Source organism: Thunnus albacares, chromosome 15 (assembly GCF_914725855.1).
Source record: "Thunnus albacares chromosome 15, fThuAlb1.1, whole genome shotgun sequence".
NCBI classification, from domain to species: domain Eukaryota; kingdom Metazoa; phylum Chordata; class Actinopteri; order Scombriformes; family Scombridae; genus Thunnus; species Thunnus albacares.
In genome coordinates, this window is record NC_058120.1 from 11442077 (window position 1) to 11469332 (window position 27256).

Consider the following 27256-nt stretch of genomic DNA (forward strand, 5'->3'; position numbering starts at 1 on the left):
AAAAGAACACATTCTTTCTGAATTTGCCTGATTTATTAACACCTTCTTAATAAATCTGGCCTTTATGACTTTATGATATAAATTCTGATTATTCAAGAAAGTATCATGTATTTTGCTTCTTTTTCTTCTCTAGTATTTCACATCTTTAATATAATCAACTGAAATGTCAAATGTCACAGTACAGCTATTAATGTGACTCAGGCAGGTCTGAAACGTGTTAGATTGATGTCTAAATCTTACAATAATGTTGTTCAGGTGTTGCTGAATGTATCCAGGATTTTGCAGGAACATCAGTAATGATGTTCTGTTTGTTGCCCACAGCTGCTGTGTGTCACAGCTGGCTGCAGCATCACACAGCAGCTGAAACAATAAGTGCATCTCCAAACTGAGAAAGAGGCTGTGTGCATTTATGAAAGCGGCACAGCAGCAGTAACTTCATTAACACCAGATCGGTCAGGATCTGACTGTAATTAATGTTCTGTGTTCTGCTACACATCTACACAGGTCAGCTGTTACACACAGATTCCAGGTTCATATGGTGGAATTGTTTGTAATAAAGCAGCCTTTTACTGTATGGATGAATCCTGAGCTGTCAGGACATTTGTTATTTTTAAGTAGCTATAAATGTCTGTGTAAAATTTCATGGTAATCCAAAAGAAATATTTATGTCTAGGCCAAAGTGGTGGGATCAACTGACTGTCATTGTCTTTCCAAGAGTCCTGCTGTGTATGTGGCTAAAACAGATGCATGTGGATACCCTCAGTTTTTCTTTTAATATTTAATTAATTGTGTGATCTATGATGATCTAAAAATTCTGTCACGTTCTTTCCCTCTTGAACTCTTGTCATCCACCCGGGGCTGTGGCAAAAGACACAGGCAAGTCACACTGTAGATGCTAATTCTCCGTTGTCCAAAATGTCTCCGTCTGAGAACTGATATTAGAGCCCCCTAAATCCGAAGGCTGAAGGAACAGCCTACTGTTTACCATCTGGCTGTGTCAGCCTGGCAGGTCTGAGTCAGGGCAATAATTGATGAGAGCAGAGGGAGCAAAGGCACTGAGGGACCCGCCTCATGGCCAATAACATATCAGTGGCCCCTGTGATTGGCAGCTCCTGGTGTGCTGTCAGGGTCTTCAGCTGCAACCCTGTAACTCAGTATAATTGTCCTCTCTCATTCAGCTCTGCCTTGATATGTCATCAGTTTGCCTTGCTATCTGTCTACAGAAATGAAAAAGTCCCACTTTGGCATATTTTTTTCCCTGGAAAACAAACGCTGAATACAAGTGACTTTCATTAATGTTGGGAGTTCGTTTCAAGATATTCAGCTGTTTAACATGACATTTGTTTTCTTCTATGGGACAACCACAGTGGACTTGCCTCAACCTTAGAGACAATATACAAACACACCATGGTTACGCTGTGACAGCAGGCCAGCTGCTGCCTTTTTCCTGGAACGGCGTGTGAAATCTACATTCAACCTAAGGTTTCTTGTCCTTGTATCAAATCAAAGGGCATTAGAAGAATCGAATGGGCACACAGACACAAGATTGTTCTTGCTGAATACAAATGCATCCATTTAGTGCTTTTGTCCCCGCAGGAGTTGTTATCCCCCACTGCTCAAATGACAAAGCTACCTATGTTAAGATGTTATGTAACCGCGAGGAAACAAAATCAGATTGTGTTTTGTTGTGATTTGATATTTGGACATGAGGCGGAAACAAGAAATCTCAAAAGAGGTCTGTTATAATGGTGACATGTTCCAGGGAAGGCGACGTCTTTTCAGGTTAGAGATTATAACTTCATTATGTTAATTGTGTCTTAGCTGCCAAATTTGTTCGGGGAACGGAAAATGAAGGTCGCCACAAGTTGCATGCTGTTTTTCACAGTGCAAGGCAGGTGATAGCCTTTATCACATCATTCTCAGGTGTGCTCAATTAGCAGGGAGAAGATGAAGTAGTCCATGGAGGATGAGGGCATGTTGAGTCACTGGTAAGGAAACATTTTTAGTTTCGATGAATGGGCCTTGTTGAATCTGGTCCCGCATGAACGCCATTTCCTACCTTGTGCTTATACACTAATTTAGTCCCAGGTGTTAGTAGCTAAGTGGGGTTACCAAGGGAGTTAAGCACAGTGTTTTGTTTCCATTTACAAGTTTTTCTTGAGGAACCTTGAGAGATGTGTTGATTTTGTCACACTGAAAGTGCATTCTCCCCAAAGATTAATTAAGACATTTAGGGCTGCAGATAACACCTTAACTTGACACGGGCTTTAATTTCTAATCAGGCATTCAAAGTGGCTCCTGCTTGGGCCAGGTCCGCAATGAATGGGAGATCAGGTATTTACCATGACATCTCTGCTTTATTGCATACATGTGTCCAATTAGCAAGTCTCATGGCACCAACTCATTCACATTCTGAATATTTCTCCCACATTTCATTCATTTCTGTTCAGTCCATTTTCACATTGTGTGAATGGATGATAGACTGGTTTTATGTTATGCACAGAGACATACTGACCATGGCTTCTATAGGTCTTTGACAATATGCTGTTATTACTGTAGCGATAACTAAGTAATGTTACTGTCACTTTTGGGGTTGAATTAATCTAATAAAGTATAAAAAAAAGTATAAAAATGACTTCATTTGTGCTGTACAATGAATGCTCAGCAACTTATTCAAATGACAAATATGTGCATGCTAAAAGACTTCATCCAAACATTAAATTCATCACAAAATGTAATTATTCTGTTTTTATATGGTTGAAATAAAGATTAGATAAAAAGGTATATATAGTACTCATACAACTACACCCTGTGAACTACAGTATTTCAGATCTGGATAGTCTATTAATCCTGCACTGTGTCTTATAACAGCCCTAGCAGAGACTGTCAACCCACATACTGATAATCTGCAGTAGCCAAAAGTTTTGGGGCCAACACAATAACTCAAGCACATCTCACGGCCTGCCTGCGAGGTTGGAGTCCAGGCAACTCAAATCTATTTCTGGATGAACTGTCCTCTGACAAAGCAGCCAAAGTCTCAGAGCATTCAAACTGGAACACCTGATAAGAGAGTTATCAACCCTCAATGTTTGTTTTACCAGTTTTATCCTAGAGGTGGCCTCCTTTTTGTTATAGAGTTACCTTACAGTCTTTAGTATGTAATTCTGCTGACAGTTGTAGGTGTTCTTATGATTGTATCGAAATAGTGTAGAGTGCAACAGACTGGAAAAATTATCTAATAAAATTAAGCCCACTGTGTAGGAGGCAGAGAAAGAGGCAGCCATAAGTGTGGTGTCACGGAAAGTGTGCTACAGTTAATTATTGTAAGAGGTGACTGGAAACATCGGGACAGTCACAGTCAAGAACCTAACTGCACTTGCATGCATGTTTGAAATGAAGGACCACATCACCTCTACAATACAACACAACTCTTGAGACTAAAGAGTTAAATGGCCCACTGGAAGCAGCTAAGCAGCAACTACCACAGCTTGAGGCTGAGGCCACAAAGGCTCCTCCAATGGACTCCCATTCAAAAATGGTTGACTTCTCTCTAGAAATACCAGGTCAATAATCTTTTTCAACAAGTCATTATGGTCTCAATTGTTAATTATGGGCACTCTAATAAGTGTGCTGGTGGTCATTTTGGAAATGATTGCTCTTTTAATAAGATTTGAAGATTTGCAGTAGGTTTGTTGTGCCATGTGGGTGCTGATTGACTGTGATTGACAGATCACTCACCTGCTGACCCCCCCCCCCCCCCGGCTCCAGGACTCGCACTGAGCTTGACTATTGTTGCAGTTTTGTGGTAAGTTTAATATAACTTCATTATGATACCTGCCCAGTTAGCACAATTAGGCTAAAGTAGCTAACATAAGCAAAAGTGTGCACCAACCAAGTCTCCAGTAAGCTAATGCTCCTGTCGGTCCAAGGTAATGGGCATGTTTCCAGAGCGTGTGAGGAAACACCCCGTACTCCTTATCTGGAAGGTCCTGGCTCCAAAGATGGCATCAACTGTAAGTTCATACCCCTTAATACAATGGTAGGTAAATCTGGCCAAATCTGGCTCCCTACAAAAAACATATTTGGCCCCCTGATGAAAGGTGAATTTTTCCCTTCTATAGATTAAATCAAACCTTTTTCATAAATCTATGGTAGATAACAATGTAAGCACAAGGCTCATGTAATATCCAATAAATATGACATCTTAAATATTGCATAATTTGGCCTATTCCACCAGAACAGATTTGTGTCAATGACAGTACTTCAACTATAAATGAAGCAGGCCACTGTTTATTGCATGAGGATAGGCCAATTACATGTCTAGTATGTTCATGTTTATCAGTCATTTTTTGCCAGATCAGTATAAACATAAGCTGCTGTAACTCTGTTATGCCTCATAATGGGAATAATAATAAAAGTAAAATCATTTTATAAATCAATTCTATTCTTGACTGAATTTAAAGAAATAAACAAAAAGAAAAATATTAACATATTAAAAACATACAGGGCTGTTCTCTCCATGCCTGCACAACATCTGCCCCCCAATAAATAGTGCTGAAAAATGTGTCCCATGGTTGAACCTAATTGCTGACCCCTGCCTGAATATATCCATGCTTCAAACCAAGAGGTTCAATTTTTGTTTGAAGTGACTTTGAATGTGATACGACTGTTGGCTCAATTGTCTGAGAAACTGATTTCACGGAGAGTTCTGTGATCAAACACATTTTGTAAATGAAAGGGAACAGCCACAAAAAAGACCACAAAAAATGTAATGAACAGATCAGAGCAACAGCAGCATGTTGGATGTCATCTTTGAAAGCTCAACTCATCAGATCTTGAGGTGGGCAACAACAGCAGATGACCATGCCAGGATCTTCTCCCAAAATCAGAAACATAGATAAAGTGCAATCATCAACACTGGACAACTGCAAAGTGAAAAAATGTAATCACATAGTCCAACAAATCCTGACTTCTCTTATGACATGCTGGTGGTACAGAGTCAGAATCTGACATTGCTTGTATGGCTCCATCTTTGTGAAGATGTACATGGTGATGAATAGCTCAGCACAGAGTACATGGATCCCTTCAAGGCCAAAGTCTATTACTTCTATTATTTTTCAAAAGTGTACTTTCAGTAAGAAAATGCACAATTTAACAAAGCCGTCATCACCAAAAAGGACCATGATAGTGATTTCAGTTTACTCCAACGGCTTTCAATCTCCAGATTCAACCCAGACGAATGTGGAAGGTACAGTAATGCTGCATGAATGTTTTGCAGAAAATGGTAAAAAAAAAAAATGCAATACATTTACTGACTGATTTATAAATATGCCTCTTCTCTTGTGGAATAGATTATGTGGAGGAAAGAGTTCCTACTAGTGAGCAGTTGTAACCCAATAAAGTGGCTGTTTTATATAAATATAGTTCATAAATCTTTAATCATATTCAAAGTTTTATGTTCCATTCAGCGTGCAGGCCTTCTTCTATCAGTAATTCAGTTTGATCATTTTATCATTTTAGCTGAGTTATGACTTCCTTCCCATTGATGATATATACACTTTGAAGGCAGCGCATAAATCCTGAGGACATAACACTTGTGGATCTGGGCATTGTGAAGCTTAATCTAGAGTGGCATCTCTGGCATTATAAGAACTTAAATCTATTGAGACGTTGCCATGATATGACCTTGTCATAAAAAGATGTGGCAATGATATGACTTTATGCTGAAAAGGATGTGTCTGTGTTTACAGAATAGCTTCCATCCAATGAAAGACACGCAGGAGGATGTGCCAGTCTGCTGATGAATTTCCTCCATATTTGGATGAGTGAATGAGGCGCTCGCTACTGTATAAAGGCCCTGCTGAGGGTTTGATGAAGCCGGATGGTGAACAGTAAGAAAGGTGGCAATGTTTCTCTCACCTCCACTGTTTGGCACAGTTTGGGTCCTGCTGAGATTTATATTAGCAATTAAAATTAAATTCTGGTCTTGTGGAGTAGAAACAGCTGCTTGACAAAGCATGCAAGAGCAAAATGTTTAAATTTGGTGCTTTTGAGGTCAATAGTGGTAAATTTAGTAAAATCAAAAATGTATGAGGGGTCTAAGTGAATTGAAGAAATGTGAATTATTTAATTCAACCTGAAAACACAGTAATAGAGCAGAATTACCTGTGTGTTTAACAAGGCACAGGAAGGAGCACCACTATTTTCAGAGCTGTTATGATTTATGCTGTGAACTGTTATATTTAGAGGAACAGTTCATAATCACAAGGGCGTTTGACATTTATTTTCTGTGTTGCTTCAGAAAGCAACAGGTAATCATGCTGATATTGTCATACTAATAGCAGTCTTGTCCATAAATTCTAAGTGATAAAAGGGATCCAAGTCAGTGAGAAGACTGGATTGTTTGACGAAAAGCTGCCTCGCCACGTGAGCTGGGCAATGTTTTTAGCTCTTCATTTCAAGAAGCTAATAAAAACGAGGGTTTCGCCTTTTTCTTGTGGAGTTCATTGGATTTACCATTTTCCATGAAAAAAAAATCCTTTAGGCAAAGTCATTGTTATAAAACCTTGAGAGGGTCAAGGTACAATAGTGGAGCATAATTTGAACTTGTTGCACTGTATCATGATTTGTGGATGAAGCAAACTGTCAGCAGAAATACGGGGTTGATGAATGTAGCATTTAAAAGGCATTTTGGGGAGAAAAAAAGGTAAATGTTAATTTTCTCTCCTTCCCTTTGAAGCAAGATCTCAAAGACTGACTTCAATCTTCCCTCAAACCTTTGGTAAGAATCCTGATAACAATATGGTCTTGAATGTAAATAGGACTCAACACAGTGCACTATTCATTGATTTCACAAAATGCTGGATTGTCCTTCCCATTCTATCAGCAGCAGGAATTTGTTAGTGTAGTTGATTTGCCTCAAAGAAAAGTGAAAACGTTGCATTTAAGTTAACCTCACAGACCTCACATGAAAAACACTGGCCATGTTTTTCTCCTTGAGTAATTATTCTGTTCAAATAGCATATATTTCTCTCCAGGCAGAGAGTGCTTGGGCTGAATGGATGCTGCCACTGCAGAATGGTCCTCAGACGTTTGTTTCCTAGGCAACGTGGGGAGGGCATGTGGAGAGGGAGGTATAAAAACACTGGCAGCTCCTCTCCGAGTCTTACTCTGAGGTAAATGCACTCACTGTCAACACGGAAAGCTTCGGAGAACTTGCTACACACTTTCTCTCCCTGTTTGTCACCTTCTTCTTTCAGCACAAATAGCTTCTCAAGAATGATGCGACCAAAAGATTTACGCCAGGGCTCTGGCACCAAGACTTTCCTAGATGCCATGCATGGTGGTAAAGTTCACCTTGCACGCTTCATCCTAGACGCCTTGGATGGACGCATCATCAACTCTATGACAGAAAACAGCCGAACCCCACTCATGTACGCTGTCTGCCTACAAGACCCCGGGACCAGATCCAAGTTCACCCGGCTGCTGCTGGAGAAAGGGGCCGATGTCAACTGTCAGGATGAGGATGGTCGCACAGCCCTGAGCCACGCCTGTGAGATGGGTCATCTGGACGCGGTCAAGCTTCTAGTGCAGTTCAATGCAGATCCGGACATCTCTGACTCCTGGGGTAACAGCGCTCTGATGTATGCTGCCTTTTCTGGGCACAGCCAGGTTCTGGAGTTCCTGGTTCGGGCTTTCAAAAGACTGGGACTGAGGCTGGACAGAACCAATAATGCCGGTCATTCAGCCATCGAGGTGGCCAACTTCTTTGGACACAACCAGTGTGTGCAGGTTCTGAACTTTCCTTGCAGAAGGAGCGTAGGCACTGATGACCCACTTGCTGATGTTGGCACCAATGGAGATGGAGAGTGCCGGCTGCCCAACAGGCTCCCCAGGCACATTCTGGAGAGGTTCTCCAAGCAGCTGAATAGCAATGAAGACCAACTGCCTGGGGTATTTCAGAGACAACTGAAGATTGGGGACAGCAGTGGGCTGTGGAACCGCTTCAGGTGTCGCAGGAGCCAGTCTCAAGAGGACAACCACCGCCACAGCTGGGCTCTGCCTACTCAGCTCGAGAAAAGCCAGATCGAGGGGGATCACAGTGTTCTCTTCACTGCCAAACAACTGCAAAACTGCCAGCTTAGAGTGGTAAGAGGGGCTAAAACACTGAACTCTCTGCCTGAGCCAAGCCAGAAAGATGTCAACCGAGACGCTGGACTCCAAGAGAAAACACCAGAGAGTTTTCCTTTCTGGGGAAAGGCAAAGTCATTTAACTTGGACCTTCTGAGCAGCAGAAAGCAGTCCTATCAGGGTGATGTGCGTGACATGAGTCTATCAGCCAGCAAATTAAAAAGAGCCTCGCTACAGGATGAGAGATGCCTGATAGACAAGATGGAATGTCAAGGGAACACCCGGGACCTGACAAACAATGCTGACAAAACTGTATCAGTGCCGAAACCTCTTTTAAACAGCAAGAGTCAGCCCGTGAGAGTGCTCGAGGAGAATGTAAAATCACAGAAAGAAGAGGTTGATGACATAGCTCCATCAAGCAGGAGAGAACAGCAGAAGAGGGGAAGCTTTGCCCCGACCGGCAGACACAACAAACTGCTGTTTGCCAGAGGAGAGATGGAGTCAGGGAAGATCCCCAGCCACACGCCAGGGTTCATGGGCCTGGGGACCAGACTGCTACGTCGATTCACCGCACCAGAGTTCATGAGGATGGTGATAGACTGCTCGCCGGGCTCTTCAAACGGCAGAGGAAGGATGTCCCGCTCCGAAACCTTCCCTCTCTCTCACACACATCAGCAGGTCAACAGCCAGCCGAGCGTTGACAGCATCAGCGGGGTGAAGTGTGAGTTTGAAAGCTGCTCGTCTCAATCCACCCTCGATTAGAATGAGGACGATGTCAAGCAACAGAAACGGCTGGTAGTGACACTTTTACAGCATTTACAATTCTGACAATGCAGTTTGATAGCTTGGTGATAAATTCTATATACTGACAGAAATAATAATACTTATTAACTAATGCTTATGTTTAAGTTTATTGGTATTTGCAATGTTCATTAATGAAAACTCAGATGTTTCAAGCTAGGTTTTGCTATTTTATCTTTAAAATAATTTATAGATTAACCCTATCAGTCTGCGAGCTACCGAATATAATTATTATAGTTTCACATATATGAGATTTATATTGTACAAAAATTTATTGTATTTGATATTGCTTCTGTGTTTATAAGAAATAATGGATGTATTTTGCTTAAATATATTCAGTGACAGTGCACTGTATGATTCATGCTGAATACCTAATAAATGCCTTAAACAGCAGCCCATTCAACCTGTATTTGTGCATGTGTGTGTGTGTGCGTGTGTGTGTGTGTGTGTGTGTGTGTGTGTGTGTGTGTGTGTGTGTGTGTGTGTGTGTGTGGGAGTGAGGAAAACACAGGATTAAAAGAATTCTTATCAAGCTGAAATCGAATATGCATCATTTATTAATTTATACAAAATTAAAATAATGTGTAATTCTCTTTTTCATGAATGATCCACACAGAGATAGAAATACATGAAACATGTCAACATGTATCCGTGTCAGAATACAAAGACTATGTGCAAAGTGTTTCTCAGCAGGTGGACGTCCTGCAGCATCACATGCCAGGCCTGTGTGCTTTATCTAGGCAAACAAATGCAAATACAGTCATACACATCATGAGGAGCAACACACACATCTTGTGGTATTTTTTTTTAAAAAGTCTGTCACAATACAAAGAGGGTTGTATCAGAAGCAAACACTGAGATGTCATCACACACACCCATGTGCTCTCACACACACACACACACATGCACACACATACACACACAACTATACACTCACATTTCAGTAAAGAAAGTAAAATTCTGAATTCATCTCATATAATTTACTGCAATAGATCAGCAGGTATAAGGACCTAATATTCAGTGTTTTTATTTACATTATTAATTTATCTGCTTATGCTTCAAGTCCATAATTAATAATGAAACCTTATTTTCAACTTCACATCATACAAACAACCCACAACACCTTTTTGAAATAAAGAATAAACGTGAAAAAGAGGAATATGGTACTGGTGATTTTCCAATAGCCCAATAATAGCAGCTGGGCTTTCATCTACCCATGTATTATGCTAATAAAGGAGAATTGTCTTTCACATCCCAGTTTGGTCCATATTCAAGCATTCACATCAGGCCAGGTGTGCCTCCGTTTGGCCATGCAAAGAGTCTACTGTCTGTGTTTGTCGAGTGTACTGACAGGGTTGCTGTCCAGTTTCCATAACAGGGAGTGTGACTGTGCAGAGGTAACATTATCCTTCTTTAATATTGTCACAATGAGCTACTGTGGTTTGAGCCTAACACCAGCTCTTTAAGCTTCACATGGCTAGCAATAATGCCCACTATGAACACTATAAAGGATCTTCAGAGTAGCACATGTTCATTACATATAGTTATGTGGAATATTGACTTTCAGTTGATATGCACCGTGTTGTGTTGTGTTGAATCCCACTGAATGTTACAGGAAGCCAATCAATATTCGGATCGAACCGAATTGAGAGGTGAGAAATTGCATGCTGCCCTTAACTCACTCCTAAAGTGCTTCTCTCATGCCCGAGACCATGCGGTGTCTTTCAACCAAACTTGCCGTCCTTGCCACCATCACTCTGGTGGCAACACGCTGTCTGGGTCTGCTTCTCTGGAGCTGATTGCCCATTGGCTAGGGTGTTAGAGGAGTTAAACCCCCCGGTGCTGGTCCTCATCTGAGGCCTGGACAGGTCAGACTGAAGGTGGGTGTTGGGGACCGGGAGCCCCACAGGGTCAGCAGCGGGACATGCGCTTGCGGTACTGCTCCACCAGCGGGACCAGGCACTGAGGTGAACCGCTCTGCAGCAGGAAGGGATGCTCCAGCAGGTCAGTGGCACTGGCCCGCTCCAGAGGGTCCCGAGTCAGCATACGGTCCAGGAAGTCCTTTAGAACTGGGGAGACCTGGACCAGAGGGTGGGGCGATGGGCATATCATAAATTGTTGCAGCAGTCATTTTGATACATTTGAAATAAGGAACGCTGTACAAGAACTTAAAACACCACTATGAGATGATAGAGAACTGTACTGAACTTTTAACTTTTCAGCGAGGTGTCTGGAATCTACAGAGCAAGATGGATGCTATTTATGAAAAGAAAAATGTTGCTGCTGTGTTTTTACTATCTTTACTGTTTTTACTGTACTGTATATCTTGGAGTGAATGATACCAGAAAGCCAGGCAGATAAATCCTAAACCAAACCCATCTGTATGGCTACCACAGTGAGTAAGTGAGAAAATATGTTATTTGTAATCAAGGGTGAACTGACCCTTTAAAGAAAGAAAGTGTTGTGAGTCTGTGAATGCGTATCTGCTCCTAACCCTCTGGGTGTTCACATACCTGGCTGACATTTCGAACAGTAGGAGCCGGCTCGTCCCTCAGTCTCTTCATAGCTGCAACAGGAGTTTCACTGAAGTACGGGGGCTCTCCATCCACCATCTCCACCACCATGATACCCATCGACCAAACATCCACCTGGAGCACCATCACACAGTAAAGTTATGTACCAGACTATAGTGGCTGTTTTACCATGTTCCAAGATCCTAGGCCACTCTGCAAAGTATTTTAGTTTTGACCTGTTAATTAAATCCCAGAGTACTCACAAGTCTGCAGGAGGCAGGGAAAATGTTGAATGAAAATTTATTTGAAGACACATAAAGCCTGTGCCATGACTTGATGTTGTATTTCAAACTGTAACACACACATCATCACCCACTATCTCAATGTACACATTAAGCACATTGTACACAGCTATACACATTGTACGTTACATGTTGTACATGATCAAAAACACGTTTCAATCCAAACTTATCTGCAGATTACTCTACATCCTAGTAGCATGTTTTTAGGGCATTATTGCACAAGCACAATAAAATTACCTTAAGGCACAATCAACTGTCACAAACACCAAAAATGTATGTTATTGCATTCTGGCACCCAAGAATACAGAGGTTCCAAGCATTTACACCTATAATCCTGAAAATACATTTGACCTGTACATATACTGTGGATGAACTGTTGCATGAAGATAAACAGTACTAGAACATATATGGCACATGACCACAACAGAAACAACCCACCAAATATTAATGTGCCTAAGTGGCTCTCACATGACATTATAGCACAGATTGCCACTGTTGGCATGTATGCTTCGTGACAGAGATCTCCACTGTTATCCAGCATGAGTGGATTTGAGTGTGCAACCTCCTCACCTCAGTGCCATATGGTGATTTGGAAATGACCTCAGGGGCCATCCAATAGGGTGTCCCCACCAGAGACTTCCTCTTAGGGATATCCTTACTGATCTGGGCACAGAAGCCAAAGTCTGAAAGCTTGACCTGAGGGGGACAGGAGAGACACCTTATTACAATGATAAAACTTGGAAAATGAATGAAAGAAAGAAATTCAGACTGAGTAATAACATATCATACCCTTCCGTCTAACGTGAGTAGTATAGAGTCGCTCTTGATGTCTCTGTGGATGACTCCCTGTGAATGGAGATAGGCCAGGGCTTGCAGAACAGCTTCACACACTGTGGCAATCTGCTCCTCACTCAGCCTGTGGGACAACAGAGACATGAGCATACACACACACACACACACACACACACACACATGCACACACGCACAGATTGTACATTAACATTTCATCATTCTGCAGCTACATTTTTCCATTATGAGTTACGACAGCTCTGGAAGTTGAAATTCATGAATCACCGCACATTAAAGGCAATGATAAAGAGTGCAAGGTTCAAAACAACAACTCCCACACAGCAGAATGACTAACAAAACATGTTCATTCCTCTACAATGTTAATCTGTCTTCAATATTTTACAAGTACATCATAAAGAAATTAACAGCCATGAGTCAAAAAGCCAATTTTAAACAGCTAGCAAGGTCAGGTGCCCACTGAAAAGGAAAATGACACAAGGTAACAATTACCCAACAGAGTGCTGTATTCTCCAGGACATTACTCTCATTATAGATAAAAAAACAAACCTTCTAAAACTATATTAGGAAAAACACTTCCTGCATAATTTTAGGTAATTACACTGCTTCTGAATTTAGGAAGATGTTAATGAATCTAAAAAATATATGACACCAGAGTGCAGCCAGAAAAATCAATGAAGCAAAAGAGTCTTATTTCTAATTGCACTGTCAATATATTGATTATATTCTTTATATAGTCTTTAACAAGCAGTGGCTGTGACAGCTGGCTCATTTTATATGTCATCTGGCTTGAGAGAAAATTCTTCATCCCTTTGAGTCAAGAGATCTGACCCTTGGATCATCCTATGGAGATCGAGCCAGCCATCTGTTAATAATATAAAATACATTGACAGCTCAAAACAAATACACCCCAACAGACTTCAACTCCATGCTGTTGGTTAATATGTTTCCCTTGTTTTTGATGTATGCGTTGCTGAACAGTGTCACAGTGTTGGTAAATCATATTTTCACCCAAAATTAACTTTCTACATTGCATCTAAACATGCACAAATTTGATTATGTTATTGAATTATTACTTTTCCTTAGAGAAAGCATCAAGCTCGTACTGTGCAAGAGGACTGAATGACAGCCTTTGTGAGTCTTTGTGCTGCTTGGATCAACAGTGATCATTCACCACTTAATACCACACTACCCCCTTGTGGTTGAATTAGTTATTAAAGATGATGACCAGACAGAATGCACTGCATGCAGTTTTCTTGTTTTCTCTTCATACCTGGTCTCAGACACAATGTTGGTTAGTGCTCCACCCTGCAGATACTCCATGATAACCCAGAGTTCCTCCTCCACCAGGGCGGACTTAAACATCTCCACCACGTTTCTGTGCTGATAGTCCCTCATGATTACCACCTGCAGAGCCCAAAACATTTGTCAGTCACATGTCATGACTTCATTAGAGATGGTAAACACCCAAGTCTTTCAAATTCAACACCCCCAGTGTGAATTGCAGGGTTTCTGATGACATCATCAGGGTTATTTGCTCCCTTCATATCCACAGAAGACATCATACAACTGTTACACCAGCTGAGGAGTAGTCCCTATGATAAGTAAACTGATCCCCCTGACTAAACCACAAAGAACAACAGTCTTGAACTCTCAGATATGTTGCTGTAAATGAGCATTGAATGTGTGTATGTATATTATGTTATTTGTGTTTGTTTGTGGGTATCTTTTTTGTATTTAGTTGCATACCGTACCTCATTAAAGAGCAGTTCCCTCCTCTGCTGCCGCCGCAGGTCCATCATCTTCACCGCCACCTGCCTGCCGCTGTGCTTTTCTGTAGCAATACACACCACCCCCGTCGAGCCCTCCCCAATTTTCACAAAGTTCTCCAGGTAAGAGCGTGGATCGCCCTTGTCTACCACCATCTGCAGGGCAGCTTTGAATTGTTCATGGGTCACCTTTGGCGGGTCTGGCGGTGGTCTCGGTGAAGGGTGTTGTGGCGGTCTGAAGGCAGGGGAACAGGTGCCTGGAGGACTGGTGGCTAGTGAGCCTGTAGGGGAGGGTCGAGGTTGGGATGGGCTGTCTTGCCGGGGGTAAGGAGGATTGGGGCATCCAGAGTGTCTGAGGAAAGGGTCCGGCCCATTGGGTCTCAGTCCCATGTTAGGAGACAGGCCCAGGGTGTAGCTAGCTGAAGAGCGCACAGTCCGCTGGGGTCTGATGCCACTCACAAGGGGACTGCTGGTGCCAGTGGGCAGGAAGCCGGAGTGGTACCTCACTGCCGTCTCTGCCTGTACGATATGAGAAAAAGGGTGAGGAACATAGAGAGAGAGAGAGAGAGCTGAAAGGGAGTTGGCTGCCTGCCTGGGGTTCAAGACCTGCTTTAAAACGGAATGTAAATCAAGTCCTCCCCACTCACTCTGTATCCACTTCACCTGATATGACCCATGTAAAGATGTTGCTATAGGGACCCGAATGTCCCGCTGAGATCTTGCCAAACACACCTTCTCTCAACATTAACAACACCTGCATTGGCACCATAAACCCATATGTCATATTTTAACGCTAGAATTAGATAAAATGCCCAACCCCAGAACTTTAACCACCTTTAGTGAAAAGCCAATCAATATGCTGCTTCTATAAAGTTTCCACAACCTAAGCGTGAAAATGATCCCCAATGATTTCTTGACAAAATACTTGTATTTAATGGATTCATGGCTGAGCACTAATAATATAATGTATATAACATTAGCAGAGATATGCATATATTGTCTGTTCTATGAATAATGTATTATCAGTGCACTTCATGGCCACAAAGATGTGCAAAGAAACTGCTGTAATGTCAGTCTTACTTTCAGGTCATAGGAGGAGAACGGCCTCCCTGGGCTGTTTTGGGGGTGCATGTACATCGGTACGTTGGGCCGGAGCTCAGTGGTGACTGTCCCTTGATCTCCAAGTGGCTGCTGTACAGTCATAGCTGGGCTGTAGAAACACGCTATAGGTCTTTGATTTGGTGGCATTCCCCTGGGCAGCTGGAAATCTCTCTTCCATATCACTCTCTCCTGAGGGCTGCCGACCTCACTGCTCATATAAGACCCGTGGCTTGGCATCTGGATGTTCTGAAGCTGAGCCAGTTGTGAGGGTCCCTCCAGGGAGCTGACACTGACTTCATAGGTGGACTTGGCCTTTGGCAAGATCCCGTTAAGTTGCAGAGTGATGCTCTTTTTCATACCCAAGTAGGGGGTGTTGGTCTCACTGTGGATGTTCCTGGCTTTGTCTCTCCACTGGTCCTGAGCCACATCCTCATCATCCTCATCGTCCTGGGTCAGGCCCTCATACTGGTAGGTGTCTCCCTCGTTCACTTCTCCCAGCCTTCCCAGAGACTGAGCTCTCTTCCTGGCTGAGGGGCTGCTCTTCCTCAAAGAGTTGGAACTGGTCACAGACAGACGGCTCATATCATTGATCATAGCTGCGATGTAGTCTCCATGACCGATCATGCTCCCACGCACAATGGTCTGAAAGAAGAGAGGCGTTTATCATTGCATCTCATTGCATATGCCATGATCAAACTATAGAAAGATTTCGGACTGAAAAGAATAATGAGGGTGACATAGTCATTGCTCAGAGCCAAGTTAAATTTAGACTTGAGAATCTGTAAAGGACATCTTTGTCATTCTCCAAAGACAGCAACTTAAATCATCTCCTCAGTATTATGACAATACACTGACAAATATACTACACAAATGTCTCAGGAGACACACTACAAAGATAGAGCCTCTATAATTGTTTCAGTGTTGCAAATTCATATATAACAATGAACAGTTTCTACAACCTTTAAGATGGTAAGCATTTTAAGCATGCATGTAAAAGGCAAGGGGCTTAAACCCTCCCTGATGGAAAATGATAAGGCAAACTTCAGATGTTTTGCCAGAATAGAGTTTTACTGTTGCAACACTAAGAGAGAGTACATGGTGGCTCATTAGTCAGTCTCAGGGTAGAGTCATGTTCAGTTCACAGCCAGTCAACAGCCTCTCTTGTTTCTGTCGTTCTGTGCCATTACAGCTGCACAGGGGGTAGAGGTCAGATGACATCTCACCTAGCACCTCTCAGAGAGGAGAGAACAGCAGGTGATAATGGCCTTGGTGAGATATCCCATTTTAGAAGATGCTGTAATAATAGTTTGAAATGACAAACATTTTTTTCCTCTTTTCCTGTTGGAATCAGAGCTGATCTGAAATCTGAAACCAATTTTTGTGTCATCTTGATGACGTCATTAAAACCATTAATCTGACCGAAATGCTGATATGATGGTTCTCATATTGCACAGCGCCAATCACATCAAGGCGGTTTGTGTTTTCTCTATTTTTTTTTCTGGAGGGACATAAACAGCATTGACAGTATGCTTCTTGAAGCGTAGAAATCCTGAGATTTGCAGGCTTTATCACTCACTGGCATTTCCTTTGCTGTACCTGCATTTTTTATCCCTTCTGCTTGACATCTGTGGGAAGGCACATAGACTGTTATTAATTGCCTGCATGGAGTAATAAATCTTGTGGCCCCTCTGAGTATTCAACATTGCACAGTCAGTGTACACAGCAGGGTCATTAGCCCAGCCCCATGATAGATAAGAAGACAAAAAGATGGGGAGGGGAGTAGGCCTTCTACATTGTCATCACTGGATTATGGCATTTTCTGAGACAGCAGGATCCCTCTGCAGCACCGAGGGACACTTCCACTGCATCAAAACAACAAGCAGCTATCTTGCTTCAATCTCTTTGAGATTAAAGCTAAACCTTTGGAATAACAACTCACTGTGATAGCTAACTGAGGGCATGGTCAACGGTGTGCAAGTCATTAGTGGATTAGTTCAAGGTAAGGTGAGAGAATCAATCAAGAGTTGAATGGAAGGTGTGGTATACCTTCTTTGGCCGCAGCTCCACCTCTGTGATCCTGGAAGGGTCCACCATGGGTCTGGGCCTGCGCAGGTTCTCTATCAGGCTTTGCCATTGGGTTGGCAGGCCCACAAAGCAGCCGCGCTTGGCATCAAACGAGGTGTGGACACGGTGCTCAAAGTTCTTGGGCGCTGATATCTCAGGCCTCTTCTTTTTCTTCTTGCGAAACATCCTCAGGTCCACAAGGGCGGCAGCCTGCCCACTTCAAAATGTCCCTGTAGAGAAATGAATTCAGCCTTTAGTAAACTGCACCCAACATTACATACAGCACATGTTGAAATAACTGTAATCTTAACATTTGAATATAAGCAAATTTCTTCTGCCTCAGTAAAAAAAGATGTGGCCCCTGACTGACCACTCCTTTACTCTCCACTTTCTGACCAGCTGCATCCAAATGAAATCTGCCACTAGATGATCTTTCCATATGGGAACACTAGGAGAAAATATTCAAATGGCTCATCTGAAAGCGGTTTCATATCTGAGATGTGTATGTCCACGCTGCCTCACCGGCTGTCATGAGCTTGTGCCTGAGAGAAAGGCTCCAAGGAGGGCGGATGGATTTGTAAGCACATGTCTAATGAAGGATATCTGGTCAATTAAGGCTTATTCATTCTCTGTGCCCTTTTACTGATGAGCACGCGGCAGGGCTGGCCAGCGCCCACAGGCTTTCAGTGCATTAGCAGGACAACACATAAACACACACTTTTTGACACACACACACACACATACACAAAAACAAATATACTATGGCAGGATATCCTTCATAACCCCTTTATAACCCTTTCATATTCTATCCTAATTAGTAGCTCGTGTGTCCTTGATTGCAGGGAGGGTAACCACTTAATCCTTGGATGGATGGTCCTGTGTTTGGCGAGCCACTAACTCGGGTTTACTGTATGTTCAGCTTTATTTTCCATTCAAGTGCAGGGAAATAATTAAATACATTACATCTCATTTCCTCAGCTGCACAGCTGTACTGGGAGATAATCACTCACATCTAAGTCTCATGATTAGTATTAATACTGTTTCATGTAGCTCACTGTATATGGAGAGTGCCCTGGCATTTTAGCAAAATGTAGAGAAACAATCTAACATGCAAAAAGCTAACACGTACTCTATGTGGCCAATGCAGAGGCCGACAAGGTGCCCTGAGAGGACCAGATACAATCTCCCATGATGCACTGTGAAATGGTGGGAGTTGAGGAAATGAGTTTTGCAGCTGTCCGCAGCTCAGCAGGCGATCACGCCGGCAGCCTCTCCTCTCCCCACCTCCGCCCTCAGACCAGCACGGCTCTAATCGGCATCAACGGCGCCTGTTATGAGCTGTATCGGTGACTAACCACGCCACTGGCCCCACAACATCACCAGAGGGTAAAAAGAGGTCAGGGCTACCGGTCACATCAGCCATACCTGCCTCTTTGAGGAAAGTTGGGGTTAGGACAGGGGGAAGGGAGGAACACTGCTCGGAGAGACATGTCACCCTGAGAGGATAACTCAATCACGAGGCTAATATGTTAAGTGTTGCATAAGCGTATCACTCTGTGCTCTCCGTATGTACATAATGTGGTGCTGGGAAGGACTTTAATTCTATCTGACAGGGACATTATGGTGTGAGGGCTCTCAGAAGGTGGGGGAGCGAGGGACTGGGGCCAAGACTTCAGTCAGACCTGGATGTATTAGAGAGACAGGGACCCAGTTTCCTTTCTGCAGACACAGAAAGGCTTTTAACCAACAATTGTGGCTGCTTTTTGAATAACGAACGCCTGAGAAAACAAGCTGCAAAACAGAAGATTATGATCTTTTCCGCTGCACAAGAGACTGCTTAGATAGCTGTTTAACGTGCAGATGTTGGCATTGCCTGAACAAATATTTACACATAGCGCTCATGTATCCTTTTACAAGCAGATCAATCAATATTTACTCATGAGCGAAATGCAAACTGCTACAGTCCTCCACTGCCAGCAATAATGGGGCGATACCAACACAAATAGGACGACTGCTTTGTCTGCTACTTTATCAAGCTTCATCAGTTCAAAGCAGCAGAGAACAGAACATACCACAGTATTCATTATTCATTCTGGACCACTGTTCCCCTCTGAAGACTCTGGAAATACAAACTAACCACTGTGATACTAGAGGCAAGTAGAAACACACACACATACACTTTGTTGATTCATGCCCCGGCGAAATGAATTGAAAAGTTGATGTAATTATTGATTTACAAGCTTTAATCACATGCAACTTATATTGACCCCTCTGACTCTGCCAAGCTTATGACTGTCTTGATAACAATATTCTATTGATTTCTAAACCCATGGTATAATACGTATGCACAGAGCTGAACTTACACAGTGCATAATCACGCTTTCTGGTCACATCCCTCGAAACTGCAGGGACTTGACCCTATGCCTCAGTGGCTTGTCTTGAATCTATCAAAGTGCTGAGGCAAAACTCATCCAGCTGCTGTCAGGGATATCAAGAGGATGAGGTCACTCCGAAATTGTGCTACATTGGGTATTTCCATCTCTGCGACTGTGTGCAGGAGCAAAAAATTAAATGCATCCAAATGCATGACCTGAAAACGCACAAAGACAGAAAATCACAAGCAAAAAAGTCTGCTTGTATAGTCTGACTAAACATGAACCTTCAAAAAAAAAAAGAAGAAAATTAAGCATGCAAATGTTGAAAAACAGTAGATCCCATTTCCCTGCAGAGAGTCACCACTTAATCACAGAATTACATTCTTACTCCAGGCTAAAATGAAGGTCCAATCACAGCCTTACCCCCCAACTGGATAAAGCTTCTTCACCTGGCAGCGCGGCCGGGCCTCTCATGCCATGGAGAAATGCAACCAGGCAATCCATATGTTTCCCACAGACAACATGACTGAAGCGGGGAGGGCATGTTCACCTTCCTCTCATGTTCAAATCACCCCGAGCAAGAGTTGTGGATGAGTGGGAGGGGATCGAGAGATAAGAGAGATATTGGATTTGCTCGATGTTAGTGCTCCCAGCTCTGTTGAACGATTTTTTTTTTCCTATTTGCCCTGATTTCTGCTTCTATCTTTTTGGTTGGCGTGCATGCAGAAATGGAGTGAGTGTGCAGGTGACTGTGCTTGCAGGATTAGTATGGTGTTCAGTCCTTCACTGATCTAATTTTAGGACACATCACACACACACGCCCCCCCCCCTCTCTAGCACCAGACACGTGTTTATTTTGTACAGGATTCATGTCAAATAGTGAGGTGAGGGTGGGAGACGATGGAAATGAGGTAATCCTCTTTTTGTGTTTGTCAATGCATGTATGAGCATAATCCAGCTATACTGAATTACAGGGGCCACGTCTATTTCATAGTGGCATAGATAGCATCAAGGTCTTAACTGCTGTTTTTGGACTCTGCAGTGCAGTAGTGAGGGCTTAGAGATTGCTCTTCTATCAGCTTCATTATGATGACCGTTTTGCCCTTTGAGTGTAATGAGACTGCCTCTCAAGAGGGAGGAGGGGGGTCTTGGTTGGTCATCTTTTCCTTGTGCTTTGTAAAACACACACACACATACACCATCTGACGGCATTAAAAAAGGTACACAAGCGCCGGACGTGACCGGACAGTACAATAGCAGGAGCGTTTATGATTTAAGTTGATGTCTGCTTTCTCTTTGAAGTCACCTCTGCAGACATGGAAAGATTGTCAATAGGAGACGACAAGTGATGTAATAAGCTGCATTCAATGACGTGGAATAACACGTTGCTTCCATGAATATTTCATGCTAGGGGTCTGATACATCATGCACACAAAAGTGCTTGGAATAGAAGGAATGTTGGAGAATGGCACGCTTCTACTTCTTCTTCTGTAAAGTCACACATCGCGAAAAATGTGACCACAGACGCAAGCAGGGTTTTGTAAATCGAACATTGTAAAAGTAAATCATTCTAAAGATAGGGCATGCATGAACTTGAAGGAGGTTCAGGAGCTTTCTCAGTCTTTGATGAATTTGTATCTCTGATAAAAGCTCCACTAAGGGTTAAGGACAAAATGTAGAGCACACCCAAGGGCATGTGAGGTGACTGTTATGGATTACTTTCAGTATATAGTTCATGACAAGCCAAGTACCACAGGAAGTTAGAGTGCAGAAAGTATGCGAATGATTATGTTAATAAATGGTCAGAGGCAAATAATATTCAATGAACTTGCCAAATTCTGTATTTCTATTTAAGTCTGTAACATTGGAGCTTAAGCTGGGATGACCCATATTCGTCCAGCGAGTTCACTGATAGTGACATATCTTGGGGTATTTCAAATGTCACATAACTCACAGCGATGCGTCATGTGTTGGATTTCACTCAAACCTCGCATGAAGTAGTGCGAGTCAGAAATGTTTCAAAGACGCAGGGCAATCCGATTCTGAGAAAGTAAACAATCAAAGAGCTTGTCTGTCATTTTCTCATGCACTGGATGAGTAAGAGGAGACTTCGGGATAAGTCTAGTAAAATATGATGTCTGCGTCCAACAATGTGGGCTGTCAGTTCTTCAAGGGCAGACGTCTGCGCAGGAGTGCACATCGGTCCTGTGTTAATATTGACAGGAGGAAACAAGAAATGAGAGGTCAAGACAGGAGGAGAAAGAGTGGGGGGGCGGAAAAGCAGAGTCTGGACACTCAGATGTAGAGACAGAAGAAAGAAAAAATAAAAGCTATCAATGCCTTCACAAATAATGTCTCACATGCTTTTTTTTTGTCACAATGTTGTGGCCCTCTCTGTTCTGAGGATGTAACCTCTTTTCTCCATAATCTTGGCCGGCTTTATCTGCAGTAAACAAGCCACAGTAAAAGGGGATTTGAGGACAGGACAATTGCATCAACAGAGAGCATACATCACTCTGTCACCTGACATATTGGCACTGATTCTCGGGGATGAGAAAATGGACAAGAAAACTAGTTTGCTCTGCGCTGCAGCGAGCATTAATGTGCAGTAAAAGCTATAGTCTCTATCTACTCCAAATACCTTAACATAATGACATTGTAAAAGCAACACTTCCAGTGTCCTGGGGCTTTTATGGGATGTTCTATTGATGCTGACACATCACCAGAAAAACACACACTTAACTCAGCAAGTATGCTTGTCCACGCAGTGTAACAATATGTATGCTGAGGGCCCAAGTCAGGAGAGTAGGGATGCAGCACTGACCAACACTCTGTTTAATTAAAGATCCTCTTGGCTCTCACAAAGGCTTTGAACAATTTGACGCCGTGCTGATAGAGATGTATGATCAGCCTGGACCAATGGTACGAGCCCAACTCTTCTCTCTTGGGACTAATTTATTGATGCGCCAGGCCTCTGTGCAAGCTTAACTGTACATGCATGTGCTTATGAAAGCTTTGATTTATATTTTTTCAGCCCAGGCCTCAGCGTATCTCTCCCAGGGGCAAAGCGGCAACCATTTTTAACCTCAGATTCCTTTGTGGTATCAATCTGCACCCACTCGGCCGTCCCTCTCCATCACCCAGCATGGGTGCTGTTTCAGCCCAGAGTCGGGACTCATGGCATGTTGTCCTAATTTGGACTCAGAGCCTGTTTTAATCCTTAGTGCTTGCCGTCTCACGGATGGCGGCTACGCTAAGCTGGTAATGCACACTGTCCCCTCCTTCGGCTGACGTGGACACGAGCGTTCCTGAAAACAATCATGAACAAAGCAGGGCATGTGAAAATGATGTACCACCTACACCTTTGTGCTGTGTTCATGTGAGGCTCCTATCACTTCCTGTCAGCGTCCCTGTACTTATATTAGTGTTTGCTACCAGTTTGAGTTGCACTTGTGAGCCTGTGTGTGCGTACGGGGAAGATGGGCGACATGAAACGATTTGGGAGGACACAGGAGTGCACACATCACCCTCAGTGAAGCAGATGTCCAGCTGTCTGTGTGTGTGTGAGTGTGTGTGTGTGTGTCTGTGCACCAAAGAGACCTTCTCTGTCACCTCCTCTACCCTTTCCCTCCTCCTTCCCCTTGAATATCAATGAGTAACCTGAGACACAGACACATGGTAGTTTTAGACTTGCAGATCCTCAGTTACATCATCATCAGACTGATGAAATGCATAAATAAAAACACTAAATTTGAGGATGCTGCTTGTGTTGATCACTACTGAATCTGTGACTCTTTTTGATTCAAAAATGTCACGGAGCAGTTAATCCCTGATGTGTTGTTAATATGGCACATGCCTGGATAACAGTCCCAACTCAAAACAGGGGGTCAAGAGTAGTTTTTAGTAGCAAGTGCATGAGTGTTGTGATGCTGCTGTGACGAATGAGAGTAATGGTGATGTGAAAGCATTGGACTAAAACTAAAATCTATACACTTCTTAAAAACACCTTTGCCTTACATTGATTTTCGCTGGAGATTAAGCATCGAATAGACAGACTTTACAAACCTATTTTCTACAACACTGAGCAAATTTTTTGCTTCTTTATGTCTTAAATTCAGAGTCAAACAGATCACAGATCAAATATCGCCTCCTACATTTATGCAAACTCTTTTACAACAGGTCTTCCAGCCATTGCATTCACTGATCAAAGTGGATGTTTTTAAGAAAATATCACGTCACTCTCCTCTCCTGTGCCTGTTTTCCCACAGCATTCATCTACTGAAGTGTGTATACAGCAGCTTGAAATCCTCATGCACTGTGGTAGGACCAGTAAGATCACCTGAGAACTCAACCTACACACACACACACACACATACACCAGAATACACAATTATAATAAACAGGAAGCTTCTGTCCACAGTGCCCAATAGCGATGGCTCAGTCTGCATTTGTCAAGTGTGATCCATCTCGAGAAAGACGACCTCAATGTTTCAGGGACTGTTGTGGTGTTTTCCTTGAAATTAGAGGTGGAGGACAGTAGCGACAGAGACAGAAAAGGGGAATGAGAGGATGTGGGGATTTTTGAGGAGGAGGGGTGAGCAGAAGGTGAAGGCTCTTCTTTTGAGATGCAGTCACTAAACGCATCCAGCAACCTTCTCAGTCTTCCTCTCTTTTTTTCCCTCTGTCTCCCAGCCCCACATCAACACCTGGCTGCACTGCATTCTGCTCACAGCCTCAACACCTCCTTCTTCTCTTCCTCCACCACGGCTGATGCCTACCGACGGCATACACTAGCCTGCTCTTTATCAATGACGTTAAGCCTCTTTTCCTTTTTTTTTTTATCCCCCTATCACCACCACCCCCTCCTTCTTCACCCCCCTCCACTCTCCTCGCTGTGGAGAGAGGAAACAGGGCTTTGGAGGGATAAATCATTGTTATAGGAGAGAGAGAGAGAGAGAAAAAAAATCAGTCATCCCCCTTACCTTGCCGTCCAGTGAAGAGGAGAGCCTCTCTCCTCCAGGAAGGATTGGAAGCGAGAGTGCGCACATAAACACTGGCATACACTATTATACGCTCACATTTACACACACATACACTCACACACGGACACACACGCTCTCTCCCTCTCTCTCCCTCTCTCTTTCTCTCTCTCTCTCATGCACACAACGACGAGGAGGGCTGGCTCTCAAGCAAGCGCGCACTGCAGGCTGCCGCTTGCCTGGGAAAGCCTGATGCGTTCCTCCCTCCAGGCAGGCGCACACACTGCCATCTCAAAGGCTCTTTGTTGGGGCTGATTCATCCCCGGTTCTGTGGCTGAGTGCTGGTCCGTGTACCGGTGCCTGCTCCCGGGGACACAGGGTGACCGTACAAAGGAGGGACAAAGCCATGAAGAGGAAAGGCAGCATCCAGGAGGAGAGAATATCACGGCCCCATACAGCTCCTTCCATCCCCCCCCCCCCCTCTCTCCCTCTTCTTCTCTGGCTTCTCTCTCTCTCCCTCTCTCTCTCTCTGTCACACACACACACACACACACACACACTCTCTCTCTCTCACACACACACACACACTCCCTTCCTCCCACCTCTCTCTCCCTCTCTCTCTCTCCTTCTCTCTGTCTCTCTTTATCACTTCCCTCTTTCTCTGCCTCCTCCCACTCCTTCAATGGGCTGTCTTTGCAAAAGGAATTGATAGCAGCGTGTGCATGTGTCTCTTACTGTGTGTGTGTGTGTGTGTGTGTGTGTGTGTGTGTGTGTGTGTGTGTGTGTGTGTGTGTGTGTGTGTGTGCGTGTGTGTGTTTTAAGCTGGTTTCCAGTGACTGTAAGGAGAGGAGAGCTCCTCTACACCTCATCATGTGGGATACCTTTCATCCGTGGGCCCGCCCTCCATCTCCCCCCCCACCCTCTGTCTCCTTTACACGTAATGTGGGTGACATGAGAACACGAGGGTGCTGCTGTTCAGCCATGGAATGACAGAGTCAGGGATGGCAGATGGGGTAGTTATATCTCTGTGTGTGTGTGAGTGTGTGTGTGTAAGGGTGGAGGGGGCACAATGTGGAGCTATTTCTGTAGAGAATCCTCATCCTCACAATCTCTTTTGAGACCACAGTGACCCCCCCCCCAAAAAAAAAATCTTTAGGGGATGAAGACACAAGAAACTGAAGTTGCAACGCTGCCCCGGTCCTACATCTGATCCAGCATCCTCATTACTTGAATGAAACATTCCCTTCTCCTTTCACCACAATCATTTCCTGAATAATTTATACAGCAGCTACGACCAGACACAAAGCAGGAAAATGTATTAGGGTCAAGTCATGCAGAAACTGCTAGCAGAGTGAGCCAGATTTGGGGCATACATGATATGCTTGCAAAGGCACTATAACAGGCTTAAATAATGATGTTCCTCCTTACACATCAAATAAACTCAAGTGAAAAAAGGCTCCCTGCAGGGGGTATGGCTTACACGACCCCTCCCTCTCTTTCACTTGTCAGCATTATTGTCACAGATGTTAACTTGGTTATATTTTACTGCCTCGCATGACTTATTTGCCTGATTTCCTTCGAGTTTAGAGCTACAAATGGTGATTTTGCTGTTTACTCAGGCTATCTGAGCCATTTATGTACTCACACTTGTATCTCTGTGTTGCCTGTATGAAGTAAATCTTAATTAAGGAAAGGTCAATTGGTGACTCTTCCATCCGATTTTATGATAGAGCTTATGATGGAACTTGGCCTTTTTTTTTCAATAAATACAGTAAATGCACAATATTTCATAAAGGGGACAGCATGACTCTTCTGTCCTCCTGTTCTACTATTGACTAGGAAATTCATTTTTGATTTGAAGAAGAAAGCAAGCTTGAGTTTTGTGCCTTTTCATTTATTTATCAGACACCATTTTATTAACAATGGTGTGCATTAAGGTCAGGTCTAGAAAAAAAGATGGAATTATTCAAGTTATTATTTATTTTTTCATTAAAAAAAATTTTTTTTCTTTGTTTTGGTTGTTCTGGATATGTGAGCTATATATAATTTGTTTATTGTCTCTGTAATCAAATATTTTATTATTTGTCACAATGGGGAGATATTATAATGATACACCAACTTAAATTTCTGTTCCGATCATCACAGGCTAAATGCTTTATTTAAATGTATTTTAAGCTTTACTATCAGGCTTGACGACCCCTGCTGCAAACACTGACTCAAACTTTGTATGAATAGAGGTGAACTGGTTTGTAATGTTAAAAAAAAGGCTCAGAATGACAATAGTAGTCTTAAATCACAGTGTCATTAACAAGGAAGCCCAGAGGCTGCATAAAGTGATACTGCCTCCATTTTCTGCATTTCAATTCATTCTATTGTTTAGGATGAATCTGTAAGGATTACACCGCGTGTTATCAG

At 43.1% G+C, this 27256-nt stretch overlaps 2 protein-coding genes across 7 annotated transcripts; one reads left to right on the forward strand and one right to left on the reverse strand.

The window, feature by feature from the left end:
- The first annotated feature begins 1384 nt into the window (after positions 1-1384).
- On the forward strand, positions 1385-9339 carry LOC122998474. Of its 6 annotated transcripts, XM_044375390.1 has the most exons (6): positions 1385-1988; positions 2283-2334; positions 5751-5900; positions 6740-6781; positions 7038-7175; positions 7260-9339. In XM_044375390.1, exons 5-6 carry the CDS (start codon positions 7078-7080, stop codon positions 8890-8892), a joined length of 1731 nt encoding a protein of 576 aa, XP_044231325.1. In that variant the 5' UTR covers positions 1385-1988; positions 2283-2334; positions 5751-5900; positions 6740-6781; positions 7038-7077; the 3' UTR covers positions 8893-9339. The 6 variants fall into 6 exon arrangements, with proteins under 6 accessions (XP_044231325.1, XP_044231324.1, XP_044231327.1 ...); XM_044375389.1 differs by lacking the exon at positions 2283-2334; XM_044375392.1 differs by lacking the exon at positions 2283-2334 and having other exon boundaries at positions 6744-6781.
- Positions 9340-9519: 180 nt separating this feature from the next.
- Positions 9520-25301, reverse strand: LOC122997734 (serine/threonine-protein kinase PAK 6). Its single transcript, XM_044373919.1, has 9 exons — positions 24845-25301; positions 17470-17717; positions 15403-16065; positions 14308-14841; positions 13827-13960; positions 12536-12662; positions 12317-12442; positions 11445-11579; positions 9520-11010 (listed from the first exon to the last, which is right to left on the reverse strand). Exons 2-9 carry the CDS (start codon positions 17671-17673, stop codon positions 10843-10845), a joined length of 2091 nt encoding a protein of 696 aa, XP_044229854.1. The 5' UTR covers positions 17674-17717; positions 24845-25301; the 3' UTR covers positions 9520-10842.
- Between the last annotated feature and the right edge of the window lie 1955 nt (positions 25302-27256).